At 41.2% G+C, this 17,476-nt stretch overlaps 1 protein-coding gene across 1 annotated transcript in view; it reads left to right on the top strand.

The window, feature by feature from the left end:
- UBE3B (ubiquitin protein ligase E3B) overlaps positions 1–17,476 on the top strand; it is an 83,788-nt gene that overhangs the window by 29,602 nt on the left and 36,710 nt on the right. The window contains exons 2-5 of the mRNA XM_069759452.1: positions 5,327–5,408; positions 7,648–7,816; positions 8,758–8,878; positions 12,210–12,269. Of these exons, the coding sequence (XP_069615553.1) occupies positions 7,656–7,816; positions 8,758–8,878; positions 12,210–12,269 (342 nt within the window). The 5' untranslated portion in view covers positions 5,327–5,408; positions 7,648–7,655. The remainder of the gene's footprint in view (positions 1–5,326; positions 5,409–7,647; positions 7,817–8,757; positions 8,879–12,209; positions 12,270–17,476) is intronic.

Genomic DNA, 17,476 nt, shown 5'->3' with positions numbered 1-17,476 from the left:
GGGTCTAAAGATTACCACTCCCTCAATGAGGGATCACAAATTGTTAACATTGGGTCTCAGAGATCTTTTAAGATCAAATGTGATCTCCCCAGTTCCACAATCAGAATGGGGTCAGGGACATTATTCCCGTTTATTCCTGGTACCCAAACCATCAGGGGAAGTGCGTATCATCATAAATCTAAAAGGTCTGAATCAATATGTAAAATATCGAAGATTCAAGATGGAGTCTGTAAAATCAGCCATTCCTTTAATAGATCAACATGCCTTTATGGCGACAATCGACCTGAAGGATGCGTATTTTCATATCCCTATTCACCCGAGACACAAAAAATATCTCAGGTTTGCGATTCAGGGGAATCATCAGGTGGAGCACTATCAGTTTGGAGTCCTTCCCTTCGGCATCTCATCAGCTCCGAGAGTATTCTCCAAAATAATGGCGGAAGCAGTGTCATTCATTCGGAGACAAGGGATTTGTATAGTGCCCAATCTGGACGATCTGCTGATAGTGGCTCCCACCAAAATGACCCTGGTATCTCATGTGTCAACCACATTAGAGATATTGAAGTCTCTGGGTTGGATACCGAACATAAAGAAATCCCAGCTTCAACCCTCAAAAACTAGAACGTTTTTGGGAGTAATTCTGGACTCCGAAAAACAGATGTCCTTCCTTCCAGAAGATAACAGACTACCATTAGTAGTAAAGATCAAGAAATAGAAAGAGATGAGATCTCCCACACTCCGGGAAGGAATGTCGCTATTAGGCTCCATGACAGCCTGCATTCAGTCGGTGGCTTGGGCTCAAGCCCACTCAAGAATTCTCCAGACCCATGTGCTAGACAATTGGGATGGTCATCCTGGCTCTTTAAACAAAAGGATTCACACTCCAGGTCGAGTGAAAGCATCCTTAACATGGTGGATGAAGTCCGAAAACCTTCGCAGGGGTGTGAGTTGGATTCAATTACCGTTAACCACGATCAAATCAGATGCCAGCAAGAGGGGCTGGGGAGCCATGATAAATCATGTTCCTTATCAGGGTCTTTGGGACCCGTCAATCAGAGAGAGATTGTCAAACTTCCGAGAACTCAAAGCTGTGGAAGAAGCTCTCCTAGCAGCAAATCGTCAGCTCTCTGGACAACATGTCCAGATATACTCGGACAACATGACCACGGTGGCTCATATCAGACATCAGGGCAGTACAAAATTCACCAGTCTAAAAAAGATCTCTGCCCGAATTTTTGCCTGGGCCGAGAAACACTTATTGTCCCTGACGGCAACTCACCTAAAAGGTACTGCCAATTTTCAGGCAGATTATCTGAGCCGACAGGATATTCACCCAGGCGAATGGAGTCTGGATCGGCAAACATTCAACTTACTGGTAAACAGATGGGGTCTCCCGGAGGTCGACCTCTTTGCTTCTCACCAAAATGCGAACGTAGAAACATTTTTTTCCCTGGATCCAAGAGGAAATCCCAGAGCAGTAGACGCCTTAGTTCAAGATTGGCACTTTCATCTGGCTTATGCATTTCCGCCCATCCCGATTCTTGCAAAGGTGCTACGGAAAATTCGGATAGAATAGACTCCAACTATTTTGGTTGCTCCATTTTGGCCCAAGAGAAATTGGTTCAACCTGATTATCCAACTACAGGTGGACGGACCGGTAATGTTACCGATAAAGGTAAATCTCCTTTCTCAGGGCCCAGTTCTTCACTCAGACCCTCAGAGATGGAATTTAGCGGCGTGGTTTCTGAAGCCAATGTGCTGAGAGCAAAAGGGTTATCAAACCCTGTTATAGCTACTCTACAAAAATCCAGAAAACCGGTAACAAATGCTATTTATAATAAAATCTGGAAATTTTTTTTCATCTTTTTGTCTGCCTAACCCTCCAGACCCTCTCAGGCCAGATATACCTAAGATATTAGACTTTTTACAAAGAGGCCTAGAAATTGGTCTGAAACCCAGTACTCTGAAGGTCCAGGTCTCTGCGCTCAGTTCCATCTTTGATCAAGATCTAGCAGGACATCGCTGGATTAAAAGGTTCATGACCTCAGCAAACAGAATAAACCCTAGGAAGCAAGTTATAGTTCCTCCATGGAATCTCAATATTGTGCTTCAAGGCCTTACAGGTCCACCATTTGAACCTTTGTCTACCTGTTCCCCACAAAATCTCGCTTACAAAACTGTTTTCTTGGTAGCTATAACTTCAGCTAGAAGAGTGGGTGAATTACAGGCCTTGTCTATAAGAGAACCTTATCTACTGGTTAGAGAAGATTCAATAATACTCCGTCTTGATCCCTCTTTCCTCCCAAAAGTGGTCTCTGAATTTCATCGTTCTCAAGAAATAGTGCTACCAACCTTTTGCAATAATCCTGCAAACTCTGAGGAAAGAAAATTTAATACTCTCGATGTTAGGCGTATCCTGCTACATTACTTGGATCAAACCCGTGCTCTTAGAGTTGATCACAACCTTTTTGTCCACTCCTCAGGACAAAATAAGGGGAAGAAGGTAGCCAAGAGTACCATTGCTACATGGATTAAAAAAGCCATAACAGAAGCTTACCTTGCTCAAAATAAACTACCTCCGGTAGGAATCCAGGCCCACTCAACTAGATCTACGTCGGTCTCCTGGGCAGAAAGAGCAGGCGCATCTCCACAGCAGATCTGCAGGGCAGCTACGTGGTCGTCACTCCATACCTTCTCCAAACATTATAGGTTGGACGTATTATCCAATAGAGATTTAGTCTTCGGCCGCAAGGTTCTTCAGGCCGTTGTCCCTCCCTAGTGCCAATTAGTTGGTATTCCTCCATATGCCGTCGTGGAAGGTGACTAGAGAAAATAGAATTATTCTTACCGTTAATTCGGTTTCTAGGAACCTTCCATGATGGCGCTAATTTCCCACCCTCTATATTTCCTGGATTAATTCTGGGACTCAGAAGGTAAACTGGTGCTATGGTTTCAGTTATAAGTCACTGGCGAGTGGGAGGTGCTTTTAACCTCTCTTGTGTTTCCTGTTCCCCATTAGGGCAAAGAGACAACCTCCATATGCCGTCGTGGAAGGTTCCTAGAAACCGAATTAACGGTAAGAATAATTCTATTTTCCACACTGATTTTGGTAAATCTGCAGGAAATCTGCACCTCGGGTTTACTGCGGAGTTACCGCGGTTTTTGTGCGGATTCCACCTGCGGTTTACACCTGCAGATTCCTATTGTGGAGCAGGTGCAAACCACTGTTGAATCCGCACAAAGAATTGACATGCTGCGGAATAAACAACGCAGCGTTTCCGCGTGGTTTTTACCGCAGCATGTGCACTGCGGATTTTGTTTTCCATAGGTTTACATGATACTGTACAACGCATGGAAAACTGCTGCAAATCCGCAGCAGCCAATCCGCTGCTGAACCGCAGCAAAATCCACAACGTGTGCACATAGCCTTACATTTTTTACTCTTTGTTTCATTGCATCCATTTGGTAAATTCAAAAAGGTTCATTTTTTTACATTAATCTATACATTAATCTTTACATTAATCTATAATCATTGCAGCCATTTGGTAAATTCAAAAAGGTTCATTTTTTTACATTAATCTATACATTAATCTTTACATTAATCTATAATAATTGCAGCCATTTGGTAAATTCAAAAAGGTTCATTTTTTTACATTAATCTATACTCTGCACCCCATCTTGACTGAAAAAAAACCCAGAAATGTAGATTTTTTTGCAAATTTAATAAAAAAGAAAAACTGAAATAGCACATGGTCATAAGTAATCAGACCCTTTGCTCAGACACTCATATTTAAGTCACATGCTGTCCATTTCTTTGTGATCCTCCTTGAGATGGTTCTACGCCTTTATTGGAGTCCAGCTGTGTTTAATTAAACTGATAGGACTTGATTTGGAAAGGCACACACCTGTCTATATAAGACCTCTCAGCTCACGGTGCATGTCAGACCAAATGAGAATCATGAGGTCAAAGGAAATGGCCAATGAGCTCAGAGACAGAATTGTGGCAAGGCAAAGATCTGGCCACGGTTACAACAGAATTTCTGCAGTACTCAAGGTTCCTAAGAACACGGTGGCCTCCATAATCCTTAAATGGAAGAAGTTTGGGACCACCAGAAGCCTTCCTAGACCTGGCCGTCCAGGCAAACTGAGTAATCGTGGGAGAAGAGCCTTGGTGAGACAGATAAAGAGGAACCCCAAGATCACTGTGACTGAGCTCCAGAGATGCAGTAGGGAGATGGGAGAAAGTTCCACAAAGTCAACTATCACTGCAGCCCTCCACCAGTCAGGCCTTTATGGCAGAGTGGCCCAACGGAAGCCTCTCCTCAAGACATATGAAAGCCTGCATAGAGTTTGCTAAAAAAATACAAGGACTCCCAGACTATGAGAAATAAGATTCTTTGGTCTGTTGAGACGAAGATAGACATTTTTGGTGATTATTCTAAGTGGTATATGTGTGGAGAAAACCAGGCACTGCTCATCACCTGCCCAATACAATTCCAACAGTGAAACGTGGTGGTGGCAGCATCATGCTATGGGGGTGTTTTTCAGCTGCAGGGACAGGATGACTGTTGTCATTGAAGGAAACATGAATGCAGCCAAGTATAGAGATATACTGGATGAAAACCTATTCCATAGTGCTCTGGACCTCAGACTTGGCCGAAGGTTCACCTTCCAGCAAGACAATGACCGTAAGCACACAGCTAAAATAACAAAGGAGTGGCTTCAGAACAGCTCTGTGACCATTCTTGACTGGCCCAGACAGAGCCCGACCTAAACCCAATTGAGCATCTCTGGCAAGACCTGAAAATGGCTGCCGATCAACATTCACCATCCAACCTGATGGAACTGGAGAGGATCTGCAAGGAAGAATGGCAGAGGATCAACAAATCCAGGTGTGAAAAACTTGTTGCATCATTCCCAAGAAGACTCATGGCTGTGCTAGCTCAAAAGGTGCTTCTACTCAATATTGAGCAAAGGGTCTGAATACCTATGACCATGTGATATTTCAGTTTTTCTTTTAAATAAATTTGCAAAACTTACTACATTTCTATTTTTTTCAGTCAAGATGAGGTGCAGAGTGAACATTAATGAGAAAAAAATGAACTTTTTTTATTTACCAAATGGGTGCAATGAAACAGAATGAAAAATGTAAAAGGGTCTGAATACTTACTGTACATTGATTCAGCCAATCATGTGGTGTCAGATCAGCCAAAGTATCCATATATCAGAGGTCGCATTTTCTGTTTTTATTTTTTTTTAATTATTATTTTTATGTAGAAAAACTGTGGCAAATTCTGGCTTCTTATAACTCTGTTATCTGTTCTAGAACTTGGATCATTAACAGTCACCGCCCGGTAAACATAATGCAGTTCACAAGACAAGTATTGTACTAGTAAGAACAGAATAAGGTGAGCCTTTTCTTAATTCCTTGCATATAAGGGTCCTTTCACTATTGAATTGTCTCAATACGATACTCCCCTTTCCTTATAGACTATTAGATATATGGACACCTGTACTGCCTGTTCATGACTCCTTTGCACAGGAAGATAATTGAGTGTTCATAACCCCAATCAAAAGGGTTCCCTCAACCACAATATTCATGGCCTGTTCATCCATCGATATTATATCAGTGCGGTGGTGACTTTTCGAATCCCACCAACCACCTGATTGAATAGGCGATACAACAGCTCACAGTAGTTCAGTTCCATTTAAAGAAAACCTGTCACCTCTTTTTGGCCTACCAGCTAAAAATATCAGTTAATTGAGTGTCAGCTATACATTCCACAACTACTTCTGAAACCCCCTGACTCCCCATGCATCACCCATTAAAACCTTTTTTATTGCTCCCGCGCTCTATGGTAATGTGTTTGATTCGGTCCAATGGGCGTTGCTTTGGTTCCCTCACTCCACCCCTCCTTGGCTTGCTGTAAGCATTCCTTGCCGTGAATGTCCCAGATCGTGTAGAGATTTCGCTCGTGGGCATTCAAATGGGATCTCGCACGTGCGCTGTATTGCTTTTCAGCTTTGCCCGCAGTTGGGCAAAGCATACTGCGCACGCGCGAGATCCCATTTGAATGTGCACTCGCGAAATCTCTACACGATCTGCGACATTCACAGCAAGGAATGCGTACAGCAATAAGAGGAGGGGTGGAGTGAGGGAACCGAAGCAACGTCCATCAGACAGGACCGAACACATTACCATACAGCGCGGGAGCAATAAAAAAGGTTTTTATGGGTGATACATGGGGAGTCAGGGGGTTTCAGAAGTAGTTGTGGAATGCACAGCTGTTCCCTTTAAGAGGGTTTTTGCAAAGGCTGCAGGAGTGATATCATGCTGACTGCAGGGCAGTCAATTGGTGACCTCAGTGACCGATGTTGTCCACATCTGCAGGGCTGCTGAGCTCAGTGATTGGCTGCTGTACTGTTTACGGGATGTCCCTGCTGCAGCCTATGCGTAGTCACCGGAATAGCAGCATGAGACAGCATTGGACCACAGGAGGGTGAGTAAAAGGTCAGTTTATTTTGTTTTTGGTTTTCTTGCCTCCTTGAGCCTTTGGAGGGATAATCTTGGAGAGGGGACAACATCTTCCGAACCTCCACCATACATGTATGGAATGAGGTCACAAGCTGAGCCTGCCCCATGCCCAGCAGATAATCGCTGCAAGTTACAGCCAGTATCAGCCTCTAACACCTGCCGGTAGAGGCGAGCTGCTCCTGTGACTTAACCTGTGAAATGCTGCTTTCAATCTCTTAACAGCGGCATTAACAGCTCCCTGGCATGGGTTCTCTTCATTCTATGCGCCAATCAGCTATGGTTTGTTGTGGAAGTCGGGTGTCTGATGAAGCCACTATTCCTGCCATCACAGAACCCCTTTAAAACCAAGCCTGTGGGCATCAAAAGAGAATGTGATTGTTACTATATATAGCATGGACAAGACATGATAGATTGCAGATCGCGACACTCACCATACTCACCACTAGTGCATTAAAAAATAAGCAACTTCCTTCAATAACCGTGTGAGGAGTGTAGACCTGAAGGAGGGAAACGAGTGGCAGCTGTTTCGCGTTGAACACGCTTCTTCAGGCTCTTGCATCACTAGGAAACACACCTCCTATTTATCATACTGATGATATTGACAAAACATATACAAGAAAAATTAACATCAAACAAAAGATTCCTAAAAAGATACAGCAGTATTACTAATGTAGAAATGGACTTAAATCATGCCGATCATTTAATCCTAAAAGACCTAACGCCTCGTTTTTTTTAATGAAATAAATCTCTTTCTTAACGAATAGATTGTGTCTATCGCCGACTGCTATTGGTAAATGTAAACCCAAAAAAACACATGCAGTCTGGATTATTACTATGTGCTTGTGTCATATAAGAAATCAACCGTTTGAGAACCTTCTCCCGACTAAAGCATGTTTTTTCTTAAACAATGCATCTGATATGAGGCATACAGGGAGGATGTTTTTCAGCAGTCTATAACCTGTATGCCCATATTAACATGTCAGATCTCTCAAATGTTGTGACAGATTCCCATTAAAGAACTTTTTCTGATCTTGTTTCATAAAGTTATTTTCCTAGTAGGTTACTTGTATTTATATCATGGTTAATATTGTCTGCATATTTGTCTTTTCCAGCATAAAGCATGTTTGGGGCAACACAAATATCAAAGGCCCAGTTTCTGGATAAGGCCAGGCAGGCACGTGAGGAAAGGAAAGGTCTGAAAGAAAGAGAGAAAGCTGCTATTAAAATCCAAGCCCTTATCAGAAGATTTCTTTGTAGATGCCGACTGCAGCATGAAGTCAGGTAACATAGGCAATTATGACTCCCATGCCAATGCCACATTTGCTAATGCTGTCAATATACATAAAGCTGCCAGTTGGTGGAAATACAGTATACCGTATTTTTCAGACTATAAGGAGCACTTTTTAGTAACAAAAACTCTTGTTAAAAAAGTGTGTGCATCTTATAGTCCAAAAGCAGCTTCCTGTGATGAATGATAACGCTGTGCCAGCGTCCTTCCCAATCACAGAGAGCTGCCCCCTCTTCTTCTGCTCTGTGCCGATCTATGTGATTGGTTAAGAACTGGAGAGGAATCTTACCGGGGACCTGAAACGAGGCTCCATGAACTGAGCCGCTTAAGCGTCTTCCACCCGATTTAATTCAAGGACCTTTCACGTCATGTGACTGATCACGTAACCTGAAAGGTCCTTGAGGTAATTTTCTGGAAAGTAATCAGCTGCTCAGCTCGTGCAGCCTCCATTCAGGTCTCGATCAGGAACTGCAAGGTGTTGTATAGTGTGTGTATTTGTGTGTGTGCATGAAGCAGAGCTGTGTGTATGTAAATGTTTCACACATTGCTTCCTATGATAAATGGATTGGAAGGGTTGATCCTGCTGATAGATTTCCTTTAACGAACAATGTACAGAAACGCCATCTTTACATCTTGTTCTGTTCACTCCTATATTATTGGCCACATCAGTGAGGTATTGGTCACTTCTACAGCCAGTGATTGGCTTAAGTGGCCAAGTGATTGTCCGGCTGTGAGGGGAAGCATGGAGACCGTCAAGGAAAACCAGGAAGCACAGAAATGGAGTGACGGGGATTAGTGAGCTGAGTTTATATCGGGTTTATTTGTATTCCTGATGCATTTTGAGAGTTTTGTGAAATACAATTCTGGTGTTAATACCCTTTTACACTTTTCTCCATTGTGTTTTATTTTATTATTTAATTTTTTTTTACAATAGGAAAGAAGTAGATGATTTTCTAGAAGGTACTGAGAATGGATCCATCAAGATCAATGCTCTTTCTGTATTCAAGACAGCTCGTAAACTTTTATTTATATTTCGGACACGAGTAGACAAAATGGTGAGTGGCATTATTTAAAACATATTATAATTTAACTTTAGTGACAAATTATTCTTTGTTTTATATCTAGTATAGTCACAACTACATGGTTTCTCATAGGCATTTGTGACCTTTGCACACCAGATCTCACAACTGGGTGTCACGTAGGGAAATTTGTTAAGCGTCTTGTTTGGGCATATTTGGATAGGTCATCAGTTTCGGATTTTTCGGGGTCTGACACCTGGCACCTCCACTGATCAGTTGTTATAATCTTTGGTGGCAGCCGGATGTGAATACTGTATAGAGCAGCACTGTGTAGCTATGTGTAATGTGTAGGGGCAGCTTCTGGGTACTCCAGATCAGACCCTATACAAGTGATTCAAGCTGATCTTCAGTTCTCTGTGCTAGCTGCTACACATTGGAACACCCCTTCGCACCTCCACATATCTAGTAGAAAAAGTTGTCCTGTGCTTTTTGGCAATAAAACTCAGATTTCAGTCACTTATTATCATTATCAACGTTTGAGACAACTTCAGAATGATTTTTAGAAGTAAAAAAATATAAAATATATATAAAAAAAAAATAATGTGGAGGTGCAGTTGGCCTGTTATAAAGTTATTAGGAGAAGTTATCTGCATCAATCAGAGGTTGAGGTAGAGGGATGAGGTTTGCAGGCATGGTCAAGAGACAATCATCAGGCCACTCATTGTCATGCATCCTAATTAGTGATGAGCGAGTGTACTTGTTGCTCGGGTGACCTCCGAGTATTTGTTAGTGTTCGAAGATTAAGTTTTCATCGCCTCAGCTGAATGATTTACAGCTACTAGCCAGGCTGAGTACATGTGAGGGTTGCCTGGTTGCTAGGGAATCCCCACATGTAATCAAGCAGGCTAGTAGCTGTAAATCATTCAGCTGCCGCGATGAAAACTAAATCTCCGAACACTAACAAATACTCGGAGGTCATCCGAGCGTGCTCGGGAAAACCCGAGCAATGAGTACGCTCGCTTATCGCTAATCCTAATACAAGTGGAAAGTGCTTCATCCATAAAATGTTGGCAATTTTTTTTCTCACTTGTCATCCTGGTGCAATTCATATACATATATATGCGTTTTCTTACAGCAGCAAGAATTAATAACTTACAAGACCATTTATAGTTTCCTGTGTTATAGAATTGCAATCTATACGTAAAAAAATGAATGCTACACTGTGGCTCCTTATGGTATTCGATTTCTTTTTTTTTTTGTTTGTTCACTCATAGAGTTGAATGGGTGAGTTTCTTCTGATTTGCAGATGAAGCTAGTGCATGCTGCAATTTTTTTTTCCCACATGCAGATTCAGTCACTGAAAAAATTGCTCATCTGCGCTGCCCCATTGAACAACATTGGTCCGAGTGCTGCACTTTTTTTTTCACAGACAGCACTCAAACCCAAAATACAGTCATGTGAATGAGCCATTACTAGATACAGAGGGCTGAAATACACAGGTTGATATAAAGATACTGCAACGTATACCAACAAGGTGGTTTTATTGAGGAAAATCTGATGACAAGTTCTGTTAAAAAAACACACACACAGAGAGACCCTAGCTGAATTTTAATTTGTAGCATATGGATTTCCTAGCAGGATCCTTCTGTAAGATCCAAGAATCATAGAAAAGGTTCCATACAAATATACAGTACAGACCAAAAGTTTGGACACACCTTCTCATTTAAAGATTTTTCTGTATTTTCATGACTATGAAAATTGTAAGTTCACACTGAAGGGATGAAAACTGAATTAACACATGTGGAATTATATACTTAACAAAAAAGTGTGAAACAACTGAAAATATGTCTTATATTCTGGTTCTTCAAAGTAGCCACCTTTTGCTTTGATGACTGCTTTGCACACTCTTGGCATTCTCTTGATGAGCTTCAAGACGTAGTCACCGGAAATGGTTTTCACTTCACAGGTGTGCCCTGTCAGGTTTAATAAGTGGGATTTCTTGCCTTTTAAATGGGGTTGGGTCCATCAGTTGTGTTGAGCAGAAGTCTGGTGGATACACAGCTGATAGTCCTACTGAATAGACTGTTAGAATTTGTATTATGGCAAGAAAAAGCAGCTACATAAAGAAAAACGAGTGGCCATCATTACTTTAAGAAATGAAGGTCAGTTAGTTCAAAAAATTGGGAAAACTTTGAAAGTGTCCCCAAGTGCAGTTGCAAAAACCATCAAGCGCTACAAAGAAACTGGCTCACATGAGGACCGCCCCAGGAAAGGAAGACCAAGAGTCACCTCTGCTTCTGAGCATAAGTTTATCCGAGTCATTAGCCTCAGAAATCGCAGGTTAACAACAGCTCAGATTAGAGACCAGGTCAATGCCACACAGAGTTCTAGCAGCAGACACATCTCTACAACAACTGTTAAGAGGAGACTTTGTGCAGCAGGCCTTCATGCTAAAATAGCTGCTAGGAAACCACTGCTAAGGACAGGCAACAAGCAGAAGAGACTTGTTTGGGCTATAGAACACAAGAAATGGACATTAGACCAGTGGAAATCTGTGCTTTGGTCTGATGAGTCCAAATTTGAGATCTTTGGTTCCAACCACCGTGTCTTTGTGCGACGCAGAAAAGGTGAACTGATGGACTCTACATACCTGGTTCCCACCGTGAAGCATGGAGGAGGAGGTGTGATGGTGTGGGGGTGCTTTGCTGGTGACACTGTTGGGGATTTATTCAAAATTGAAGGCATACTGAACCAGCATGGCTACCACAGCATCTTGCAGCGGCATGCTATTCCATCCGGTTTGCGTTTAGTTCGACCATCGTTTATTTTTCAACAGGACAATGACCCCAAACACACCTTCAGGCTGTGTAAGGGCTATTTGACCAAGAAGGAGAGTGATGGGGTGCTATGCCAGATGACCTGGCCCCAATCGAGATGGTTTGGGGTGAGCTGGACCTCAAAGTGAAGGCAAAAGGGCCAACAAGCGCTAAGCATCTCTGGTAACTACTTCAAGATTGTTGGAAGACCATTTCCGGTGACTACCTCTTGAAGCTCATCAAGAGAATGCCAAGAGTGTGCAAAGCAGTCATTAAAGCAAAAGGTGGCTACTTAGAAGAACCTAGAATATAAGACATAATTTCAGTTGTTTCACACTTTTTTGTTAATTATATAATTCCACATGTGTTAATTCATAGTTTTGATGCCTTCAGTGTGAATGTACAATTTTCATAGTCATGAAAATACAGAAATATCTTTAAGTGGGAAGGTGTGTCCAAACTTTTGGTCTGTACTGTACGTTCTGGAAGTCAGGAGGTACTTTTCATTACATTATGTTAAATTATCCTATCCAATATTTGTGTCTTTGTAGCGGTTTGAAAAACTTTGTCGCTGTATCCTAACCAGTATGGAGTGTGAGAATGAACCAAAGGTATGGACTGAATTCTGCTGTTACCTATATTTGTTTTAACCCATTGTAATACTGTAGCCCATTGTATTACATTTTTAGCCCATGTTTTAGCCCATTGTATTACTGGGGTTGAGTCGACTGCCATAGAGAATAATTAAAATCCATAAGACATCTCTGGAGAGGGTACTTAACACCCTCACATTGAACATATGAGATTAATTATAACTGGGGAAGTGAGAAGCAGAGATAACACTTCAATCTCCATTAAAGTAGGGGTCTCCTTTAGTGAACAGGTAATGATCACATGAGATTTGTTCTAGGAAAAAGACAGCAAGACTGAGATTAATTTACACAGAGGCTGGAAGTACGCTTCCCACCCCAGGCATACGCTTCATCTGATCAAAGCACTGATCGCAGACCTTTTGGAGCAAGTGGTCAGTGATGAATATTGGGTGTTTGCATTGATCTGATATTTATGGGAGACACATTTTCAGCATCTTGGCAAAGGGACGAACATAACGCATTCACTCACATCACCATAAGGCCATTCTAACCCATCCAACTTAATAGCAAACAGATGGATGGTGCTATCCAGGCCATGTTTCATCTCTATATAAAGGTAAAATTGCAATAGGAAACATATCGACAATATTTGCCACCTGGGATCTTCAGGGGCAAAGGTATACTCTAAGTTGGGGATCTCATAAAATTCTGAAAGACACACCACATCCCACAACCAGACCACACATGAGCTTACCACTGGGTGGTATGTGGGTGTAACCTTGATCTAATAAATAGAAGAATTTAGGATTGGTCATGTATTAGTCCTGGAAGGTACAGCTTGCCGTAGGTCCTGTCTGTTTTCCAAAGGAGTTCCTTCCTCCGCTAATCTTTGAGCCATTTCCGTAACATTAGGTTTAGTAATTCTCTTTCGTTATCCCTTTTGTTTTATGTAATTGTATATACTGTATTGTTTTGTTCCCTTTTTGTATCATATTTGTATGTTTTTGTGATAAACACTACCTACCTTCCCAGATTAAATATATACAATTTAATAGCTCTGTTCCTCTTTCTTAGTAAACCGCACCCCTGAAGCCATACGCTACCTTGTAACTGGTGTCCAGTCAGCCTGTATAAACGATTGGTGGTGGCAGCTAGTGGTTCTTTTTTGTTCTTGTGAAGTTGGCAGTGATCTTACTGGGGTATATACATATATTCTTTGCGTTGGAATCAGAGGTGTATATACCATACGCTCACTGTGAGTTCCCCGATAATCAGCCTGGTAGTTGAAGCAGCCGCATCCATCATTCATCAGTCATCTGCGTAATTTTCCTGATTATTGTAGGCAGCAGAGTTGGGTCTCGAGTCTTCTTGCAAACCACAGTGCAGTGTAGATCAAGATCCTCATACACATCAATTAGCTATTTTAGGCAACTGCTTCTCCTACCCTATGACATACTATTATGTAAGATTCAGTTAGACAGTCCCAGTTGCCTGACTATGTCTAGTATTCAGTAAATAATTTGGCACTCAACTTATTTGCGGCTGTTGCTTTGAATTTTTTTTTTATTGCAATCCAAAATAAACGTTTCGGTCAAAGCGAGACCTTCTTCAGTAAACTGCGTTTAAACATTATACAAAAAGAACAATAATAAGGATACATAACCGTGTGTACAGAAAAGGTACAAATTACAAAAACAACAAAGTAAATCTCATACCAAACAGGTGCATGGTGGTGGAGGTGAGGGTAGGAAAAATACGGAAGGGAGAGAGGGAATAAACTACATACCCGGCTGTTCTTGTGGTATATCTAGTAGGTATCACTGTACATCAATGTAGGCCCATGTGTGTGGGGGCTAACCCAGAAAGACCTCTTGGGAGAGTAATCTCCCTAAAAAATAAGAGTAAGTTTCGGAAATAGGTACACGAATAAAGTGACGCAAAAAAAGTGTACTAGTATAATGGTATACTAACCAAGTGTAACCATTCGTCTAGTGAGACATCGAGGTATAGGGCTTCAGATTTGTAATGAGACAGTAACTGTAATGAAGTATATGAACTAATGTCAATCCTATTGTAAGGGGTACATATAGTGTAATGGAAATAGTGGAGATAGTATCTCACCTAATATGAATCACTTGGCGTAGACAGAACATAAGTGATATACGGGCCAGACCTAAAATTGAATATACATACAATGAACAATCAATGTTGCATGGGCCAGAATTATACATTCAATGTGAAGCTCACCCAGTTTGTGAAGTACAGTAGGATACGTCACTAAAATTAAGGAAGGCGTTCCTAACGGATCAGCGTGCCTGTAATGTATATAAATGATAAGAGTGCGGTCTCTAAAATGCAGGTAGAAGGAAAGGTGATGCTTACCCAGATGGCCCAGAAATGCTGCGCATCTAACATGGTGTCCGCCGCTGGTTAGACAATGTGAGGGCGCCCTGTATGTAACTAAGTAGGCTGGGGGCGGGACCAGCAGTAATGCCGATACCGGAAGTGCGTCATATCTCAGAAAATATAGACGCTACGGGTATCAGAAAATGGCGCAATTATTTTATTTATTTTTTTTTAGCAAAGTTTGGAATTTTTTTTCACCACTTCTCTCCTCCCGAACTGCAGCGTTTCTCGGAAGACTCAACAAGGCACAATAATCACTTATTTATATTAAAAAGGATTTCGGTATATATATATATATATATATATATATATATATATATATATATTATATACCTAGGTACATACACATATATACCCATATATATTCACATATATCACGTCTATTGTGCCAAAGGAAGAAAAGAAAAAAGTGGAACCCACTCAGCATATATTGATACCACCAGAATGTGAGCAATGGAAAAACAAGGGACCCAAACAAGCAAATAGGTGATATTTAAAATTCAAAGTTTATTTCAATAAAGATATGGTAAGCAATAATCCACAATAAAAATATAATATTAAAAATATATATATCTCATATAAAAATACACAAACTACGCACGTATGCTGGACCGAAGAAAACGTGCCAACTACATCAATATATATATAGGCAAGATTTTTAATACAAGAGAACCCCTGGAAAAATAATAAATATAATATAATTCATAAAAAAGTATATTTTTTATATATATGCTGTGTAAAAAGGATAAAGGAGGACAAAAAAAGTGTGTATAAAAAGTTTAATATACAGTAGGGTGAGGACTAAAAAAATATATATGTAAGTAAGAAAATATAAAAATTCATAAGCCTCACAAAGTGCACAGTGACAAATATTCCTCAAATATTGCAAAGAAGTGAAGGTCCGCTGACCCAGAACAGAGGGTGAGGGCCGTTACACCTCAGAGCCAAGTAAAGTGAACAGTGCATATAAAGAAAAAAAGGGGAACGTTTACACAGTAATAAAATATACCTTCCAGGGGTTAATAGGTCCAGTATTACGTGCGCCCCTCGGACCCACATCCGCAGCAAAACTGCAGATCTTTTTTTTACATCTGCGGTTTTGCTGCGAATGTGCCCAACTCAATGCAAGTCTAAGGGTGCAGAAACGCTGCAGTTCCGCACTAAAGAAGTGACATGCTGCGAAAAAAAAAGCTGCGTTTCGGTGCGGCTTTTTCTCCAGCATGTGCACAACAAGTCTGCGGCTCCCATAGACTTACATTGGTTGTGCACTACACTGCGGATTTGCAATTCCGTGCGGCAAAAAACGCTGCAGATCTGCAATCAAATCCACAACGTGTGCACCCAGCCTTAGCATTTAGTGAACCTAGCAAAAAAGGCAAGCAAAAAACAAGTGTGGGATTGCACTTTTTTTGCAATTTCATCGCACTTTGAATTTTTTTCACATTTTCTGTTACATAACATGGTAAAACCAATGGTGTCGTTCAAAAGTAGAACTTGTCCCGCAAAAGACAAGCCCTCACATGGCCATACTGACGGAAACATTATGGCTCTGGAAAGAAGGGGAGCGATGAATGAAAAGAAAAAACGAAATAAGCTCCAGGGGTGAAGGGGTTTAGAAACATGGATATGGACATATCTATGTAAATAGATATATAGATATATCTGTATGTATCTATCTATTATCTATCTATTATCTATCATCTATCTATTATCTATCTATCTATTTATCTATCTGTAATGGAGAGTGGGTTGGACAAATGAAAAAAAAAAAGAGGTTGGACAGAAATGACATCACAAATCTTTTTGAAGATAGAGGAGGGAGGGGTTTGGGTGTGTTTTGGAGTGGGTGTGCTAGGTTCGGGCTTAGAGGCCAGTGCAATGCATCATGGAACTTGTAGTATTAGAGCACAATAAGTCAGGAGAAAGGAAGTTGTCGATTAACCCCATGAGAGCTGAATCCAGCACTGAAGATGTGCTGCTGCAGCATGATAAAAGTTAATATTGCTAAAATAAACACAGTGGATGTTTTCAGTGGCACATAATAGCAAGATTTATGAAAAAAAAAAAAAAAAAAGGTATTGTAGTGGACAACTTCTTTAACTGCCAGAGATTTGAGCAGAATGAAACGTGAAGTGACCAGGAGCCCATTATCCTCCAGGGCTGCCATATTCCTGACCTGCACCCTCCCTGGAGCGCCCAGAAGTACAAGGTGTTCAGTGCTGAGAGACATGGCCAAGATAAGGAAGGCTGAAACCCGACCATCACTGAACTAGACACATAAATAAAAATAGACGCTTGAAAAACGATGATCCAAAGGCAATGGTTTCATATAAAAGCCAAAATTTTATTAATACATAAATTGATTTAAAAGACACATTCTGCCAATCATTGGGGAAACAGAACAACCGACAAACATCACACCAACACCAATGTCCACGCATAGTGCTCCAGCATACTTAAATTATGGATAACAATATCCAGCAATAGTACATATAGACAGAATACCGGCCAATACCTGCCTCAATGTGCCACTAATTGAGCCAATATGCATACCCCCTAGCACCACCCCTATCAAACCTATCATAGGCCTAAATAATAGAAGGGAACATGGTAATTACCGTATGGAAAAGGGGTCCCCACTGCTGGACACCATGCGTCTGCTGGACAGGGGCAGACGCATGGTGTCCAGCAGTGGGGACCCCTTTTCCATACGGTAATTACCATGTTCCCTTCTATTATTTAGGCCTATGATAGGTTTGATAGGGGTGGTGCTAGGGGGTATGCATATTGGCTCAATTAGTGGCACATTGAGGCAGGTA

Source organism: Ranitomeya imitator, chromosome 1, assembly GCF_032444005.1.
Source record: "Ranitomeya imitator isolate aRanImi1 chromosome 1, aRanImi1.pri, whole genome shotgun sequence".
NCBI lineage: Eukaryota > Metazoa > Chordata > Amphibia > Anura > Dendrobatidae > Ranitomeya > Ranitomeya imitator.
The sequence above is the reverse complement of the archived record's forward strand: the minus strand, read 5'-3'. Positions and strand labels throughout refer to the sequence as shown.